Here is a 20,095-nt window from a genome sequence, read left to right on the forward strand (position 1 = left end):
GAGCGCAATACTGCCCAAATTTATGCTTTAATACCAAACTAACACACCCCAACCTGGAATGTCCACCAGGACTCTGAATCGAGCTGTGCTGGCCAACACCTGGAAGGTGACGAAGCCATAAAGTGTAGTGATGTGGAAGATATGTGTAAATTTAAACCTAAAAGTGCCTAAATATAAGAGTGCGCTGTGAACGGGTATGAACCCATTTCACACGTGATGTCAGAGCATAAGCAAAGTACAGTAGGGTAGGATGAGAATTATACCATCGAAGGTAATCTCCAATACCAAGATTTGCCAAGAATCCTCGTCGATACGAAAACTCATCTACTAAAACCTAGAGGGGCGAAAAACAAGGATGAGTGGGCATGAAAATAAAGTTTTAATAAAAACCTTTTAAAAATGTTATAACCCCTCACCGAAAATGGCGAGAAATCACCAGAGAGATTCTTGAACAGTGGCGGTGCCATTGTGTAGAGAGGAAAAAGGGAGAGAGAGTGGATGGGTGCATGACTCCGTCATCGTTCATCGGTGGAGAGTTCGTGAAAGAGGTGTACACCGGCAAAGATGGTGTGCGGTGGCCGTGTTGCCATCAATGTTATGGCAGATGAGAGACTCGGGAGAGGTGAGGGAAGAGTGAGGGAGAAGAGAGAGAGCGTGAGAGTCTGAGTGAGAGAGAAAAGAGAAGGAAAGAAAGAAAGTGCCCGAGACTGGGGAAAAGGACACGCGGGAGAGATTGAGAGGTGAGTGTGGGCCCACGGGCCCCAAAATAAATTAGTAAAATATTAAAATATTATTTTAAAAAATATTAAAATAAAGAGATAAGAATATAAAATTTTGAAATAAATATATAAAATCTAAAATAGTAATTTTTACAAAAGTATTTTTGAATTCATAATTCCGTAAAATCTTCATCGTAACTACGATTTCGATTCTGTTTGCGCCTACGCATTCGCACCGTCGAGTACTTTGAGACTACGATAAAATAATAACTCGTACACGTCATGAAATGACGGTCAATGAAAGTCAACAATATCGTCTCTAGGGCATTTTTGTCAATTCACTCACTTAAAATTAATAAAATCGTAAAAGTAGGGACGGGTTGTCACACATGTCATAATACAAGTGGAGGGGACAAATGAAAAAAATCTCTCCCATAATCATGCCTTTTTTCTATGCAGCAGCTTTTGGGTTCTTAAAAGGCTTTTTAGCCAAAATGATCTTTGATATTTGCATAACTCCACACTTTGGTCCCTAAGATTTGAAATCAATAGAATTGGTTCATGAGTTTGTCCACCATCAATCATTTTGGTCATTCCATGAAAAATCTCCATTAAATAAGAATAAAATGACCATAATACCCTCAATTTTTGTCAAATCATTTTCGCCCATTGTTTATTAAATTGAGGGTATCTTTGTTATTTTGATCCTTATTTAACATAATTTTGCATGGAATGACTAAAATGATTGATGGTGGACAATCTCAATGACCACTTTTATTGATTTCAAATATTAGGGCCCACAGTGATGTGTTATGCAAATTTCAAGGACCTTTTTGGCTAAAATTCTTAAAATAACATCTCTACGAATGAATCATGATACCATCTGTTGGCGTCATTATTTATAATCAACATATTGGGGTTACGTAAAAAAAAATTGCATGTCAGATTGAAATCCTCTCCCTCTTTCTACACATGACATCTGTAAATTCAGAAGCACTCAAGCGCTTATTGGTTAATAAGTTAATACGATGTTAAATATTTGTTTAGCTCATTCCACAACATCATCTCATCCATTTCCCAAGTATTGTGTATTTGTCTTGTTTTGTTATAGTTAGATGGAACCGGATCATCTTCGAGGCAAACCCTCGGGATCCACTAACACGGGCCGTTGGATTTCGATCCAACGGCTACAAACAGGAGGCTCCTCTAAAAATTATAATAATTGTAGCCATTGGATCGAAATCCAACGGTTCATGTTAGAGGATCCCGAGGATCCCAAGGGTTTGCCTCGGAGAGGATCCAATTCCTAGTTAGATGACCCAAAGAGGAAGTTTCTTCTGATTTTAAGGGTTCCATTGTAGCAGCAAAGATGAAGGGAAGTTTTGTTGTCTGACTCGGCTAATTATTTGTAAGGGTGATATTTGAATAAGTATCTACAAACTTAGGGAAAATTTGAAATAAGTCCAATTTTATAGGCCTACTTTTGAAATAGGTCATATTTTTAGTGACTTTTGACTTTTGAAATATGTCCAATTTTTAGTTACTTTGAACCCATACCAAAAGACCCCACTTAATGGTTTGAATCTTCTTTACACAAAATTTGACAAATTCGAAACCACAAAAATATCTAATTTCAAATTTGAGTGATTTTTTGTAAAAATAATATTTAAGGAAAGAGCTTAAAACTAGACGATTCAGGTGATAAAAATACATTGTTAGAATTACAGGTTGATCGCGAGGCAATCCTGGCTTGCACATCGCTCGGCTTTAAAAAGATCATCATTGAATTTGACGCAATGGTGATCATAAAGATGATCAGGAAGGAAATGCCATTTGACTTTAGTCTGGATTGCATTCTTGGTGATATTGAGGTTCTAGCACGCAGGTTGACGTCAGTGGCGTTTGCCCTTGTGTCTAGGGAGAGTAATTCTGCGGCTCACTCAGTGGCCAAGTATGTTTTCAAGCAAGGTAAAGAGTTTATCTGGGATTGTATCGGCCCGGATTTTTTGTTTAATACTCTTGCTAAGGATGTAAACATTTCTATTCGTATTTAATGAATCTCTATCTTTCGGGAAAAAAAAAAAATTACAGGTTGATCTGCGTATGATAATGATATGATTCTAGTGTGAAAAGGCCGGGCCAGGCAAGACAGGTCTAAACACATTGATGCTCTAGCTTTCCTCGATGAGGGAGGTAACCATGATTACAATCATTTGGGTAACTTGCTAGCTTTATATATATATATATATATATATATATATATATGATAAAAGATTTATGTGCACTTTTTTCCTTTCTGTACACTATTGTTTATATGATATGAATTACCATATTATAATAACAGAATCAAAGTGGTATGTTGCCATTATTATACTATACCAACCGAATTATTTATTATATCAAAATTTGGTATTAACAAAAATTTAGCACGGCATTGTTAATGTATTTTGAGATACTCAAAATTTAATATGGTAATTGATATGAGAATTTTAGGACGGTAATTGTACCAAATCCAATCCTAATTGTATCTGTCCAGTGATTCTCATGTGGTTTCTGTAGTTGGAAGGCCAGCTAAATTGATTTCCTTTAAAAGTTATGAAGGATGCTTTAGTAGTTACATCATAAGGATTTTGAATTTTGAAACTGTCCCTCTCTCTGTCCCTCTCTCTCTCTTTCTGGAGGAATCACGGCTGCCAAGTTGCAAAGAAAAAGAGGTAATAAAGAAATGGAGTAAAGGAAAAGAAGCACATTGCCATCTCCATCTCCTTGTTTGAATCAGAAATTGGAGCAAAAGCAGCGGCAGGCTCCTCCCCATTATTCTCATCAACCCAAATGAAACTTCTTCTTCCTCCTCTTTCTTCCTCTCCTCGCATCTCATTATTCTTCACCTGGACCTGGATTATTTGTTCATGCAAGATCCAAATAACTCACAATCAAGGTATGCCGATTGCCCACCTCTCCTCTCTCTCTCTCAACACACACACATACACAAGCTCTGATAGAAAAAGAGAAAGTTCTAATTAATTAACATTATAATTACACATCCTGTGCACATTGTAAGCTTGTAGGTACATTATCATGTGAACATGAATGTTATGGCACAATTAATTTGAGTCCTGCGTGGCATGCTTCTTCAATGTTGATTAAGTAATTGCTGCTTTATAAATAATTTATATGTATCAAGTTTAAGAAAATTTGGCATTTTGTAGGTTAATTGTTTTAGTTTGTTTAACTGTTGGGGAGGTTGAACTTTTGTTTTGGAGTTTGATATGGGATGTATAGGTAATGTGGGTTTCTTTTGAATGTTTACTATATCCAAGAGGTTGGAGACTTGGGAGTTTTGTGCTAGTCTACTAAATCGAGAAAGAGAATAGAATTTTGGTATGCTAATTCATGTCTTTCCTATCGACAAGGTACTAGAATCATATATGGTTTTCGGTCCATTTCGTTAAGTAATGCTAGCGAGACCACATTGTTGAACCATTTGATATGGCAAGCGATTCATAAAAGGGTATGAACATTCAATCAGATAATTGACATGACTTGTACACATTACTTGCTACATCAGATAGTACATCAATGTGGTACAAAAATTTGATCTCTCTAACATTTTACTTCCTTGATTAGTTTTTGTATTTGATAAAATTCATGGCGCCCTTAAGTAGTCTTACATGCTTGTTGCTAATGAACCTATGTTGTAGATTCCTATAATTAGTGAACCTCTAGATTAGATTGGTGAAACTAAGAATGTGAAACTTATTTTTAGTAAACTTAATCATGTGGTATTTAATGTTAGCGAATTTGTTTTGTCATCAGTTACTAGTTACAGATATAGTTAGGGTCTCGTGGCCTCGTAATATTCTTATGTAATTTTTTCCGAATTATTGTCTGGATATTACGGTTAATATATGTGCACTTGTTTTGTATATATAGGAATAAACCTTGGTATCAAAGAGCAATTGAGATGGGGAGTTATGGAGAAGCATTAGCAATAATTCCAAGTCCACACAAGTTCCAGCGGCAACTTCATCCACGCTATTGAAAACCATTGTTAATGTCAAAAGTGGTACTGTGGAACAAGCAATCACACTTTCCTGCAACTACAGCCAGTTCGAGTTCCAGTAATAATATTAGACATGCCAAGAAACTGCGAAAATGTACCTCTCTAAAGGTTGCCACTTCATTTACAAGGGTGTGCCCTTGTGCACCAACATCTTCCTACAATGAGAGCCGAGCTTCCCCCAAGAAGAAGCAATAGTTACCCAAGGACGCGACCGTATTCCAAGCCACTAGGCACAGCTAGTAGCAGTACTACTGCACAAGCACCACAACAAGCAATGAGCGCAAGACAACTTAGTACCGATCAAGGAATCAGAAGAGTGTTTCGGGGAAAGTCATTGACCGACGACGTCTTGATGAGAAGGTTTGTTGTAGAAGAGGAGGCAATGATGCAAGTTAGAAGGAGAACTCAAATGGAAGTCATAAGGAGGAGAAGTGTGATGAGGAGGAAGAGGCTTGGCCCCAGTCCTCTTTGTAGAATGGCTGTGGCTCAGGTTCGGGAGGAGGTTTAAATAATTTTCAATTTCCCCTCATTCTCTTTTTGTGCCTCTCTGTCTTTTTTCATTTATTTATTATATTTGGAAAAAAGAGAAGTGTCACTCTCTCTCTCTTAACATATCTTTTCAGGAATTATGATCCGAAGGTCCTCAACTGTTTGACCACATGTCTGGAAACCGTCATCTTGAAGAAATCTAGAAATTTTTCGAGAACGGACTTTTTGGAGCTTGCATCCTCCGTTTTGTATTTCTTCTCCAATGACAGCCATAGTTCTTTGGATCTCTTCTAGATTACATACACATCGTGAAGAGTGTCATCTAGTTCTATGTTTTTTTTTTAAATTGCAATTTCTGCAAAAAAAAAAAAAAAAAAATTCACTATGATGTCTAAGCATCAATGGCAGTCATAGTGTATTTGTCAGGATTTTTTTTGTCAAATAGACTATTCTGTTGGAACCAAATTCGCGAACATTTGCAGACGGAGGCGAGAACCAAGTCGGAATTACCCCTAATCACCGATGAGGGGAGAATGGGGTTGATTGTGGGGTGTGGTTGAATTCGGAAAGAACTGCCTACATATCTCTATGAAAGAGAATCAAACTACGGGTGTAGTTCTATGAAAGAATGGAGTAAACCATCCTTAACGAATAGCCTATGGCGGGGCGTTGGGCGATGAGTTCTCCATAGACGTGTCTACACGTAGACGACAGTGTAAGGCCCTATGTTAGGCATAGAGAGAATAAGTATGAAGAAGTCTATGTGAGACAGTAATTGGGTGATCCTACAAGGCTATAAGAGAGATAGATGGATGGAGAGATGTAGTTGTATGATTGATGATATTGCTAGAACGGGATAGATGTTTATGGTAGCCTTGTAAAGTATAAGTGATTGCCCCCCGATAAATACCCAGACTATTGTATTTATAGGGATCTTGAGAGTCATTGTAGGAAAAATAATCTTCATCAAATCGGGAGACTATCTAGGAAGAAATCTAGGATAAGATACTCAATCTTTCTAGAATCTTAATTATATTGCCAAATCCCTAAGATATCATAATTTGACTTTAATTAGGGCTTCCTTACTTGGGAGACAAGTAATATCTTCAATGAGCCTCTAGTCTGTCTGACTTCACTTGATATTCTAACTTCATTTGACTATGGCTGGTCCGAGTTTGACTAAGGCTGGTCTGAATTTGACTAGGGTTACCCCGATCTGACTAAGGCTACTCTGATCAAACTAAGGTTACTTTGATCAGACTAAGGCTAGTCCTCTTTTACTATAAAAGTAACCTAATCCATTCCATATCAGGCCTCTCAGCTTATTCACCTAAATATCATGTGCTATAGGCATTCTGATCTTTCTTGCCACTTAACATACCACATGTCTTGGGTCTAGAAAATCATGGTCCCACAATTGCCCATAACTATGCTTCTGAGAGTGCGCTTTGCTTCAAAGATGGATAGTTACCAACGGACCATGAGTGGATTATCTCAAAATAACTTCTTTGGAATGGCCTTTGAACTACTTGCGTGATTTAGAGCTGACCAAGTCCGGCTAGTCCTGATTTCTTGTGTCTTCAAAGGTTTAATCTTCTTAGGATAAAATCCTCGTTTTAGTTTGGAAGAATCCTAGAGGATATCTAGAAGTAGATATTGAACCCTTTTAAAAGTTGTGCTTACTTGTGGTGCATGCCAATTCTTAGATTGTAGGAATTTCAAGACTTAAAGGATTTGATTGTATCCATATCCAGATCATGTTGATTTGATTTTCATTTGTGTTGTAGAATCGATTGTGGGTATGCTAACCATATAATTCATGTTGATTTGATGTGTGATGATGTGACTACACCATGCATCAGTTATACACAATGACTAAAATATCGATAATATCGGCAAAATGTTGCCGATATTATTGTTTTTCAGAAAGACCGATATTTTCCCACGTATCCCCCTAATTATCGTCAAAATATCGCGATAATATCGATAATATCGCGATATATTCGATATTATCGAAACAGTCGTCGTGGCTCCGTCATCGGAAAGGCAGCCGAGGCTGCGTCGTCCCAGCTGCTTAGATCTCTCTCTGCAATCCAGGCTCAGACCCAAGATCTGCACCTCAACGACGCTGATTCCGCCGCCGTTGTAGAAGTCGCGACGAAAGAGCTCGCAGAACGGATCGCAGTTGTAGATCTAGAACCAATGGTCTGTCCCCACGGCGAAGCAGGCGTGGTCTTGGTTGAAGCTGACGTGGAATAGAGACGGAGGCAAGCGCGGCACTGACGGGGCAGGCTCCGGGGGGAGGAGGAGAATGGGTGGTTGTTGTGAAGGTTAAGGTTGGGGTTTGGGGGCGATTAGGGGTCAGGGTGGTCGTCGCTAGAGTCAACGACAGAGGTAGGGTTGTTGTCGGTGGGATCGGTGAGGAAGGCGGAGAAGGATCAAGAGAACTCGCCGGAGAGTTCCTAGGTTCGCCAACGAGGCGGAAGACGCGGACGAGGAGAAAGGCGAGGGATGAGGAGAAGGCCATGTGGGAGAAGGATCGAGAGACTAAGGTCTCTGTGCGTGTGTGTAGGAGAAGGGAGAAGAGAGAAGGGAAAAGAGAGAAGGATCGAGACTTTGAGAGATCTGTGAGATCTGTGTGTGTTTGTGGGAGAAGGGAAAGGGAGAAGAAAGAAGGATCCAGAGACGACTGACGTTTCTGTGTGCGTGTTTGCGTGTGTTGTGCGTGTGTGGTGTGCGTGTGTGATCTTTGTGTGTGCGTGTGTGTGTGTGTGTGTCGGTGGCGTGTGTGTATGTGTGTAGGTGGTGTGTGACGGTGTGAGAAAAGAAAAACATCTAAATAATTCAACTTTTACAGCTTTTAGGAATGGTACAATTTTTTACAAGACAAAAATAATGGTGGTTTCATGCATCAAGATTCAAAACCGTGTGCCACGCATGATATTCTTTCACATTCTCAGAGGTGGAGTATCAGATGATCACACATTTTTTTACCATGGACAAAAATAATGGTGGTTTCATTCAAAAGCATCTAAATAATTCAAAACCCAAACAACTTTTACAATTACAACTTGTACAATTTTAGACCATGGACAAAAATAATGGTGGAGTATCAGACCATGGACAACTTTTACAATTTCAGACCATTCAAAACCGTGTGCCACTGTGTTATTCTTTCACATTCTCAGAGGTGGAGTATCAGATCATCACACATTTTTTGACCCTTCGAAAATTAAAACCTCTATTACACCTTTTCGTTTCTTCTTCTTCTTCCCTTACCCCTTTCAGAGCCATTCCAGATCCATTCCGGAGGTTCAACACAAAGGGTTCCATATTTAATGTAAGTTTACGAACTTATATTTATATTATTGTAATTTATACTTGCATGTTAATTTTTTTGAAGTAATTAAGTAATGTTTTATAATTATTCCCTAGAATAATTTTAATATATTTAATTTTATTTATTATTTTATTATCAAATTGGATTATTATTCATTAATATTAGGTTTTATTATTCCATATTATTTTTATAATTACTTAAATTCTTACAATCATTTTCTTTACTTCCTATTTAATTCTTCTGTAGAATAACTTTACTTCCTATTTTCTTTACTTCCTATTTAATATGTTTCTGTCACTACTATATTTTTTGGCCAAAAAATAATTGCCTAATTTTCATGAAAAATAAATATAGGTATGTTTAAGATGTCCAGTGGAGTTACTAAACGTGATCCAGCTTAGGAACATGGAAACCCAATAGACGGAAACAAACATGGCACAATTTGCAAATATTGTGGTCGAGTAATGAAGAGTGGAAAAGTGACACGACTTAAGTACCATCTTAGTGGATTAGATCCAACACATAATGTCCAACGATGTGATAATGTCCCCCCCCCCAGAAGTGAAGGCATTCATCACCACATTATTAAAAAATAAAAAACAGCAGAAGGAAAATATAACACATGGAATGGAAAATATTTGAGCTGGGCTACGAGGAGAAGTCATTGGCCAAGCGGTTGACAGTGATGATGGTGACCATGAGGACGAATGTGATGATGACATGGGACCTGAAGAACGACGTAGTTTGAAACAAGCATTACGTGCCTCCAAACAGTCAGCATGGGAAAGAGAACACCTTCATAAAATTCCTAATAGATCACAAGGTTCCGGGACAAATGGTGGTGCACAAATGAGACGGGGAGAGTGTTACAGAATCATAACCAACACCACCAATAGCCCCAAGTTTATATAAGTCATCCAAAGCACGTCAAAAGAGTGTTTGGATTTATTTCACTGGAGGTAATGTGAATGAGGGAATGGGGCGTCTAATTAGCAAGTTCTTTATCTATGAACATGTCCCTGCTGAGAAGGCATCATCACATCATTTCAAAACTATGGTATTGGGATGTTAACAGGTCGGTGTTGGAGTACAACCTCCCACTCCCTATGAGGTAAGAAACAAATATTTGGATATGGAGTATAAAGACATTGACGAGTATGTTAACAAGTTGAGGTCAAAGTGGGAAACTAATGGTTGCACAATCATGTGTGACGGATGGACTGGCCCGACCAAGTTGTCTATCATAAACTTCATGGTATACTCCAAGGGAAAGACAATTTTTTTGAAGTCTGTTGATGTTTCATAACCATATAAAGAACTACAAGTATATTTACAAATTATTGAGGGATGTAATCATGGAGGTGGGAGAGCATAATGTTGTTCAAGTCGTGACCGACAACGGTTCTGCATTTGTCAAAGTTGGAAAAAAGTTAATGAAGCATCATAATGTGTTTTGGACATCATGTGCAGCACATTATATTGATCTCATGTTTAAGGCAATGGGGAAAAGAGAGAATGTTGCTACTGTGGTAAAAAGAGCTAGAACAATCACAAATTATATTTACAATCACGGTTGGTTGTTGGCAAAGATGCGTGAATTTTGCAAAGGAGAAATTATTCGTCCAGCTACCACTCGATTCGCCACCAACTATATTGCATTAGACAGCCTACTTAAGAAGAAAGCAGGGTTGAATCAATTATTCACTAGTGACGATTGGGCCAACCATAATTTTAGCCGCTCAAATGCAGGTCGTATGGTGGAAAGTATAGTGCTTGATCATGCTTTTTGGACTCAATCAGAACATGTGTGCCAAGTGTTTGAACCTCTTTACAAAGTTTTACGGATCGTTGACACAGAAGTGTATTCTACTATGGGGGCAATCTATGAGTTGATGCGTGTAGTGAAGGATGACTTGGAAAGAAAACATGGTGCAAGGTGGGTCATAAGGATAATTGATGACCGATGATATAAAACATTATACCACGATTTGCATGCAGCAGGTATAAATTATGTCATAATTTGCAATTTATTTCTTTAGTTGCATAAGTATTATTTCTCTTATTAGAGTATGTGTTTCTTTGAACAGCATATTATTTGAATCCTCGATACCAATACAGACCCGGTGGTGGAGATGATGGTACCTTATACGTGCTGTACATAATATATACTCTAAATTAGACCCTGCATCACCAGCAGTTGGCCAATTTGGAAATGAGGTACACAATTACTTAAATTATAATAATTACATTGTTGGATTAAGCTAACACGATTTATTGAATTCAGCTAACATGGTTTAAAGATGCAAGAAGAACTTTTGGAGAACCAACATCAGTTGCTGCTCGAACAAAAATGTCTCCTAGTGAGTGTAAACATATTTCACTATTATAATAGAATTTGTTGGAGTTATTAGGCTTATAAACATTGTTTTTCATTATAGCTGAATGGTGGATCATGTATGGGACTGATGCACCAACTGTGAGAAAGTTAGCAATCAAAGTATTGTCACAAACAGCTTCCTCATCTGCTTGTGAAAGAAATTGGAGTACATTTGCACTCATACACACAACACAAAGAAATAGGTTGGCTCATAGTCGGTTGGAAAAATTAGTTTATTGCTACTACAACATGAAGCTTCAAATTCGAGATAAGGAAGCAGAAATAGATCATGTCGACCGTGGTGACCCACTAGATGTGTTTGATATTGTTGCTGAAGATGATGATACAGAGGGTAACCAACTTTATCAATGGATTAGACCTCTTCATTTAGATGATGATAAAGGCAACTCAACTCCTAGAGTTGCTGAAGAAGCACGTAATGAAGGGATAAATGTAGAAAGAGTATTAGAGGAGGAGGTGGGATCTAGCAGCACTGACTCTTTCGAAGAACTTTTGCGCCCAAGACCAAGAAACACTGGAATTCCACCTTCTTCCAATCCTACACAACCACAAGATCATGCTGATACTAATGATAGCTATACTACAAGATCAGGAGACTCACCTACCATTGGAGGTGGAGCTGGAGGTAGTGGTGAAGGATATAGTGGAGCTGGAGGTAGTGGTGGATATGGAAACTATGTTGGACAACCTCCCGGATTTATGAGCCCTTTCACTAGTGAGGCAAACTTCATGCATGCAACATAAGATGAGGACCATGGCAGTAGGCGGGCAGGACCAGAAATTGGTGCCATAGGGAATGATTATACTCATAGAGAAAGAGGCAAGAGAATTTTGTCAAGTCAAGAAGATGACTTGTTATCTATAACTTCGGACTCTGTTGGAGTGGGAAGTAGTAACTACGGTTATACTCATAACCAACCATTTCCCTACCCTTCTTATCCCATTCCTGTTGGGATAGGATCGAGCGACTCATGGAAAGAATCTGAGACTCAATCTTCAAATGATTTTGCTTATGGACAATGTCAACCAATCTCGGATCCATATGGGTGGCATGTTAACAATTACATGCAAAACTATTTTGGGGATTTATCATTTGATAACTACTCTTCACAATACACTTACTCTACACATAGAGATGATGAAGATAGTGAAAAATTTGAACCTCATAGGAACTCTATGTGGTATTAAGTCACTCATGTATCTTACCATGCAATGTATAAAGTGTAAAATATTGTACTAATTCATTATATATAAATGATTATGGTGTGTTTAAACTTCTTTCATTAATTACTATATATTTTCTACACTCACAATGTTTACCAGCTCGCTATATAATCAACTTAAATAAGTTAAATCCATCATGCAATGCATTTCCTTCCAATTTTTTGTGATAAACTAATAGATCATTAACTACATAAACATCCTGCAAAGTTTCAATAAAAATTTCCAAGTTTTTCTTACAATTTCCGTGGTTTCCATATTATTTTTATTAATATCGATAATATTCCGATATTTCTATCGATATTTCTGTGTTTTTGGACTACCAATATTTCCGATATCATCGATATTTTATACCTTGATCATACATGAATGGTCCCATTTGATTAATTCGTATTGGAAAACTATACTATTATGTGTGCCTATGGTCCCGCCCAGGGGTGGGCAAACAAGGCTTAAATTCGCGGGTCGGGGCATGTCTAAGCGATTCGGGGTGGGTACAGGGCAGGGCGGGTCCAAATTGGAAAGGAAACGAGCCTCTGGTACAGACCGTATCCACTGTCCAATATGTGGAGATTTAATCTCCACCGTTGATAAAATCTCCCCAATCTACATCTCAGTCACTCTTTTAGAGCAAGTCCACTGGAGGACTTTTTGCCCAGCACCCAGCCGAAAAAATAGGCCAGGACCCAGTGAATTTGCTCCAACCAACCCAATTGACTGGCACCCAGCCCATGCCAGTCCACAGGACGGCCTAAAATCGACAGACCTTGGGACCGGCCTATCTGATGCCATGGTGACGCCAGCATGGCGTTCGAAGGAAGTTTGAACTGGAGGCCGTCTCTCGTCGACCTCGTGAACGCCACCGGCCGGTTCGTCTTCCTGTACTCCATTCACAGCAGCGAGTCCGTGTGCTCTTGCGCCATCCAGATCTTGTCCGGGTCCCGCTTCAAAAACCCGACGGCCACAAACACCTTGTTAAGGTGGCCAGGTTGAGCTCCGCGATCGTGCCGTGAAGGTTGAAGCCCTGGGTGTCGAGGTCTTGGTCGGAGGTTGAGTATTGATTGGTACCGACATGGTGAGGGAAAGGAAGAAAGAAGAAAGAAGAAAAAATAAATGATAAAGAAAGGACCGGAAAGGGAAAGGAAGAAAGAAGAAAAAATAAAAAATAAATTAAATGATAAAATATTAATTGATATGAATAAAATAATATAATATTAGATAGGCTGGGTGCCACGTATTTTTAGGGGTGGAGATGCTTTGGCCTATTACTTTTTACTGGGGTCTATTACTGTTGATTTGAGTGAATAAATGCGTTAGGTGCTGGCACAAAATCTTCGGGTGGACTTGCTCTTAGGTTGCAGCTGTCCCTTTCTCAGTTTCTCGATCCTTCTCCTCCCTCTCAACTCTCAGAACTCTCGACTCTCTTTCCTATCAATCTCACTCCCAGACTTACACTCTGTCCCCGTCTCGTCAATCGAGATCTCTCCACCCACCACCTGACTGCCATCTCCATCGCGACGTCCCTCCCACCCACCACCTGTCTAGTTTGCTATGTCTCTCTCTCAAGCTCGAAGGGTTGAAGAAGTCAAACTTGAAGCACCCCACCCACGCATCATCTGATTATCTCCTCCGTTTCACTCAAACCCACATTTGCAGCACAACAAGATCCGTTGTCTGTCCTCGATAGTTAACACCTTTTATCTGGGTTTGCGAATCAGAGAGTCTCTGTTGAAGTTGTTGAATGCGTTTCTCAATGAAAGACACTGCATTTGCTTGTCCCCATTCCATATTCATTTTTCCGGTGCAAGGCTTCAGCTGTCTTCTCTGGGCATCCTTGAATAAATTATCCACTTTACTACCCTCCAATGATGCAAAGTCTACTTGAGGCCAAAATGAACAAATCACAGCCATTGCAGAAGCCAGCTGTGCTTTCAATTTTGCTTTCTCAACTGTTCCTGCAATCTCTACCAACTCAGAGCCTTCAAGTAGCTCCTCAGAGTCGCAATTCTCAAACAAACCCAATGCACTCTCGTCAGCATCAACCGAATGACAAGTTTCATTAGACGTAGAATATGAATCTCTAAACGCACTCTTGGAAGACAGACACTGACAGTATTTACATCTTTTTGCTGCATCAACTATAATTGGTTAATATATATATACAAGTACTATGCAACTAATTTAGACCATAATACTAAGAAAGCTTTAATACTCATATTAAATGTAAATACTTGATTTTTAAGTCGCAAAATAAGAACAAAATTGCTTCACATTTCTGCCATCTCTTATATTAAATGTGAATTTAAACAATCTCAAGGAAAGTAAATACTCTCCAATACTATACATCTACCTGCACAACAATTTAAGTCCACCATAAGAACAAGCACAAACTAAAACCCAAATTTCGGTGCCACTTCAGCATCAACTTCCTACCTCATTGCGACTTCTTGACATTACCAAACGTCATCCTCTCTCCAGAAATGCTCCTCAAGAGCTGTTTAGAACACATGTTCTCAGCTGTTGTCGCGTTTTTCACACGGTTGGCTTTTACCCAGGCAGGTTCCTGCAAGAAAAACCAGTTTAATGTTTATTTGGTGATTTGATCTTCCTTTTAACCATTGGAAAATATGTAACTGTGTTCAGAAGGGTGAGAAGGAAATCACCTCGGGAACAAAGCGGGAGAATCCAAATTTGATCAACAAGAGAACATGTTCCATAACCAGAATTGCAGCCAGGCCAGGCTCTATCTTCCATTTGCCCTCTTCATCATATAACCATACAAGAAGTGCGCAGTTGGTGCATATAGACATAACTACAAGAAACTACAAATTGCAGACAACCCCACATTACAAAGATGACGATGAAAGAGCAAAACAAACAGTAGGAACACAAAGTTCAGCGATACGAACTTTGTATTTGCTTCACAAACCGTAAACCATAAGTACCTGAAATATGTTAAGCCAAGCTCCAATTGTTGTGGAAAAGCGTGGAGTTGGTCTGCGCAACATGGCAAGAAGCTTCAATGCATCCGCCCTAATTTCAGTGATGTTGTTCTGCAAAAGTGTAATTTTAAGCAAAATACCATCAACATAAAAAACTTAAAAGGGAACAAGCTGCCATAAAGCATAACATACCAAAATTGCAAAGGCAAAAGCAAGGGGGAATGCACAAGCAAACATCATGATCATTCCAAACTGCAATGCCACCTCAAGAAAGTCTGCAGGTCAAACACAGATCTAATCAGCTGAAAATATAGAAATATACTGAAAATTGCTTACAAATAATGAGGAAAATTCAAATTTTAAAGACGCCAAAAAGAATATATAATTGAATATACTTGACATATTAGTATATTACCATCAAACAGCCCATCTTCCAGTTCCATGCCAATGCTAGCGGAATATGAAGGCTTCAGGTACTCTTTCTCTACCCTAGAAGCAAACCGAATCTTCCCTGTCGTTGAACCTTTTTCACACTTTTTCTTGCTTCTTTACCCCAGAATGGCAGACAAGGTTATGTTCAAGTAAACTTAAAATACTCCAAAAACATGAAGGTCCAAAAGATAATACATAGTACAGACTTACTGAACTCTATATTTCTTATAACTGTACTTTAAATATGGCAACGTGTTTTCCAACAAGTTTTCCAACACCTACAAAGCATTGTCCAATACAAGAACATAAGAAATAAACTAGAGAAAGAAAAACAGTGAATGAAATATAACATCTACCTGAGACACAAGGAGGCGTTGAATCAAGACTTTGCGGAGAGTAGAAAAGTTGCGGTGCAAAAGGGCATGATAGAACACTCCTATATATGACTGCATGAAATAAAGACCAAACACCTGCAAAAAACAAAAGTCCTTGGAAGTGTAAAAAAGCCCTACACGAGATGGCAACAAAGCCAGCAGGGATGGAATAAGTTTCCACTTAACCCACCTTATAGACCAAGCTGTCAGCTCTTTTTTCTTTGTTTTCATTATTTTCATATTGAATGAGCTTGACGGAGATCTTGCCTCCAATCTGTGTAAAGAACTGAATGGAAAAAAGATAAACGGTCGTCAACCCAAACCTGAAAAGAAAAAAATTGCGATATGTGTCATCTTCATTCTGTAATAATAACTGGTAAGTATATGCATTTGTATGAATGCAAGAGGACTCGGCATCTTACTTCATAATATCAGACTCAATAACCTCATAAATATGAGCATATGCCAATTCAAATGGTAACTGAAGGCATATAATACTGAAGAAAATGATAGCATCATTTCGGAATCTCATGAGTCGTCCAAACCACTCAATTCTTTGGAACATTTCTTTTTCTTTTGTTTTGTCTGTCCCCCACTTTTTTGCGAGCTCAACAGATGGTGAGGAACTCCATTCCACACCCTGTCTATATCCCAGGTCAGCTCTAACTGGATAACTAATCTGCCATCTAAACACGCAACCCAAAAAGAGAAGAGTTAAAGTAAGACAAAAGAACAAAAAAAAAAAAATTAAAAATGAATAAGCATAGATCTAATAGCTACAATACAATTTTCTTGTAAACCAAATTACCTGGCTAAAAGGGCATTATTTTTGCGTTTCCAAAACTGTGAAAACATTATAGCCCACAATATTATGCTTATGAAGAAAATAGGGAGCACCAGTAACTGCAATGACCTACAGAAGCATTATGCAAACACACAGCGGTTTAAATAAGCAAAAATGCACAAATATAATAATGTTGACAGCCATCAGGGAAACTAAGAAATAGTGTTCTGACCCACCCAAAATCAAACATGTGCATGATAAGCCCAAATGCAGCTGGAAAGAGCAACCACCTTGTATACATTCCAAGGAAAGCAAAATAGATGGCGATCTACAAAAGACGTTAAATTCTTGTTTAATGTGTTGGGCAAAATATGGAAAAAGATAATTTTGCTAATGCAACTAGTTTACCTTTGTACCAAAGTATGAATAAATCTCATCTATCGGCTGGTTTGTGAAGTCCCACCAGTGTAGTGCCCATGAGTGAAGGAGCTTCTTCCTTATTATTTCATCTATCAGTAAAAAATCATATTAATATAGAGTTCAACAGAGATACAAACTGTTTAAAATTTTGTAAGCATACCATGCAAAGGAAACACTTCTTTGACAATCCTTTCTGATTCCAACTTCTGAAGTAAATACTCCCCGACTTCCCAACGGAACTCTTTATCATCAAATCTTAAAGTTACAGTTGACCGGCTCTTGTTAATCTGTAAATTTACAAATCAAACCTTGTCAACGGCACACATTTATGGATAAATATTTGCACACAGAAATATAGTCATATTGAACTTATTCAAAGGGTTTCAGTTGCATTACATCTACTCATACAACATTTTGAAAAAAAAGCGAAACATCAGCCGCCAATTGATGGATGTAATCAACCAAAGAGTAATAACAAAAAAGGATGGGGACAAACATGAAGCTGAAATGTAAAATCAAAGTGAAAGAGTGAAACACAACATGGGAAAGGAAGAAGCCATTGGAACATTATAGTATGAGTATATGCCGAATGACTCACAATTCCATATATTAAGTGCCTATAGCAGCGAAAACGCTCACACCAACTGAACACTGAACCATCAGGCTGTCTCACAAAAGCATCAACCTCCTCCCATTCAAATTGTAAATCCATCCCTGAAACCCAGTGTCATATTAACTTTTCAAGTAGAAGAAATCAAATCACATTACAGATATGGAACTTAAATAAAGAAACTTTGAAAACCAACTTGAATACAACTGTATCATTACCGATAGCAGTTCGTTTTTTAATCTGCAATTCCGCTGCAGCCCGGCCCAGCGTCTCCAAAGGTGCTGCCAGCTGAAAGAAAGAAAGCTAAGCTCTAGAAACTAGAAAGCAAAAGAAAGACTATAAATAAAATACTGCCCAATTGTATATACCAGCGTCTCCATGAATAATGTTGCGGTATCGTAAATTTGCAAACAAAATGTTAGCATAAGGACCCTTTTCAGCGTCAGATTAGCAAAACGCCCTGAAATTTACACCTTTTTTAAATAGATATGATTCTTTCAGTAATACAGTAACAAATTATATAACTTTCCTTCCTTACTAAGCAATATTTATACCTACAAATGTCGTATCATAAACTATTTACAAAATCTGCTGTCATCAGCCAATTGGTCAATTCCAAAAAACCCAAATGAAAAAATCATTCTAGGAGTATATAGAACAAAAGAATATTCTCTCCTTTTGCACCCAGTTTCGAATTTCAAATTTAAATTAGATTAATTCGTTCGAACAAAACATTATTAAAAAAAATAAACACATGCAAATGAACAAAAGTTGAAAAGTTGAAAAATCAAACCTTGATGAACTCATCGACAACGCCATGCACTCTCTCAACAACCAAACCCAAATTCCTAAACTCCTCCACCAAAACCTCCACACAATCAAAAGCTCTATCTTCCTCCTTCACATTACGCTTCGGAACCACCACCCCGATCTCGAAGGCAGTCTGTTCCTCCTCAACGGCGTTCATCTCCTGCACACCACCAAACAACTTCAGCACCCAGCAGCCGAAGGGGTCAAATTTCGAGATCCAAACGATGCCCAAATCAACAAAAGACGCGAACTTTGCAGAAACCGGCTCAAATGGCGAAGTGGGCCATTGCATTGGGGAACAATTCGAGCTTTCCGGAGCCAAGAGACGAAACTTTTCTGCCGAACCGGGTCGATAAGTTTTGCGCAAATGTCGGGGTGTGTGTGCTCAGATGAAACAAAATGATGGACAAATGTGTGTCGCAATGGATTGGAAATATTGCAATGTGGGTTTCTAGAGAGAGAAAGGGAGGAGAGAGAAGACTACAGGTGGCTGAGCAGTCGGGTATTCGGGGCGAGAAGTTGCGATGGTAAATCACATAGGATGGTGAGGGAGGAGGAGGACACGTGGATTCCGGGATTTGGCGGTTTCTTCAGTTTTTGCGCTTTCCGGATTGGAATTTGGAATGGAAATTGGGAAAGGGAGGAAAGGCAAACGGTACGACCCCCATGTAACCTCGGGTCGGGTCTTTCCGTTTTGACTTAACTATTTTAGAAGTATTTAATTGTCAAACAGTTCAAATTTCAAACTTAGAGTATGCACAGTACGTAACAGTCTGTTCCTACATTTAGGTTTAGTTTAGGGTTGATTTGGTATTACTGTGCTTTTTAAAAAAAATTGTTTTTGTTGTGTTATAACAATAAGCAGTTGTAAACTAAAGTTATTGAGTGTTTGGTAAATTTTTTTTTTTTTTTTGTAGAAGTTTTTTTAACAAAAAAAAATGTCTGAGTGTTTAATAAACTTTTAAATAAAGGAAAGTGTTATTAACACTCAAAAAATCTCATTTTACGCTCTTCACAAGTGTATTTTTCTTTTTAAATATAAAAAGTTTGTAGTGTAGAATGATATTTTTAAAGTGCCAATAACAATTCTCTAAATAAATTGGTATGAATATATTAAATGACTATTTAATGTAATATAATAATTGTCAAAAACAATAATGTAGGGGCAAAGATTGTAGTTTTGTAAAATATATGAGCCTATACTAGCCACTTGCAAAATTTCATTAAATAGGCACTAATTACTATGTTACGAAAAAAAAAATAGAAGCATGATAAACCCTGCTTTTACTTTTCTATATTTTTCTATTATTATTGACAACATTTTTTTTTTTTTGAAGGCAACGATATTAGTTCATAGATAGAAGGTTCAGTATAAAAGGAAAGCCAAAAGCCCTAAAAGTACCTAAGGCTACAGCCTAAAAAAGAAGCTAAAATTTAGACATTACAAACCATGAATAGTTGGTCAAGCTAGAAAGAGCATATCTAGCTATGCG

The 20,095-nt window shown here is 38.2% G+C and overlaps 1 protein-coding gene and 1 pseudogene across 4 annotated transcripts; one reads left to right on the forward strand and one right to left on the reverse strand.

Annotated features, from left to right (window-relative positions):
• Nucleotides 1–506: 506 nt before the first annotated feature.
• On the forward strand, nucleotides 507–5,699 carry LOC126611877 (uncharacterized; annotated as a pseudogene).
• Nucleotides 5,700–14,481: 8,782 nt separating this feature from the next.
• Nucleotides 14,482–19,279, reverse strand: LOC126612481 (anoctamin-like protein At1g73020). 4 transcript variants are annotated; one of them, XM_050280906.1, is made up of 17 exons: nucleotides 18,854–19,279; nucleotides 18,586–18,762; nucleotides 18,011–18,080; nucleotides 17,781–17,896; nucleotides 17,343–17,469; nucleotides 17,171–17,271; nucleotides 16,999–17,090; nucleotides 16,787–16,891; nucleotides 16,401–16,664; nucleotides 16,169–16,301; nucleotides 15,961–16,074; nucleotides 15,815–15,882; nucleotides 15,588–15,718; nucleotides 15,365–15,447; nucleotides 15,176–15,283; nucleotides 14,894–15,052; nucleotides 14,482–14,793 (listed from the first exon to the last, which is right to left on the reverse strand). In XM_050280906.1, exons 2-17 carry the CDS (start codon nucleotides 18,757–18,759, stop codon nucleotides 14,665–14,667), a joined length of 1,974 nt encoding a protein of 657 aa, XP_050136863.1. In that variant the 5' UTR covers nucleotides 18,760–18,762; nucleotides 18,854–19,279; the 3' UTR covers nucleotides 14,482–14,664. The 4 variants fall into 4 exon arrangements, with proteins under 4 accessions (XP_050136863.1, XP_050136862.1, XP_050136861.1 ...); XM_050280905.1 differs by having other exon boundaries at nucleotides 14,482–14,580; nucleotides 14,664–14,793; nucleotides 18,586–19,279; XM_050280904.1 differs by having other exon boundaries at nucleotides 18,586–19,279.
• Between the last annotated feature and the right edge of the window lie 816 nt (nucleotides 19,280–20,095).

The sequence above is a fragment of the Malus sylvestris genome, chromosome 17, assembly GCF_916048215.2.
Source record: "Malus sylvestris chromosome 17, drMalSylv7.2, whole genome shotgun sequence".
Classification (NCBI taxonomy): Eukaryota; Viridiplantae; Streptophyta; class Magnoliopsida; order Rosales; family Rosaceae; genus Malus; species Malus sylvestris.

Excerpts from the sequence above, each read along its gene's own strand:
- LOC126612481 (XM_050280905.1), bottom strand. The coding sequence starts at position 18,894 with ATGCAATGGCCCACTTCGCCATTTGAGCCGGTTTCTGCAAAGTTCGCG. Across the intron at positions 16,892-16,998 it reads ATGCACATGTTTGATTTTGG|GTCATTGCAGTTACTGGTGC; the intron begins GTGGGTCAGAAC and ends ATGCTTCTGTAG. Across the intron at positions 16,302-16,400 it reads ATTGAGTCTGATATTATGAA|GTTTGGGTTGACGACCGTTT; the intron begins GTAAGATGCCGA and ends TTTTCTTTTCAG.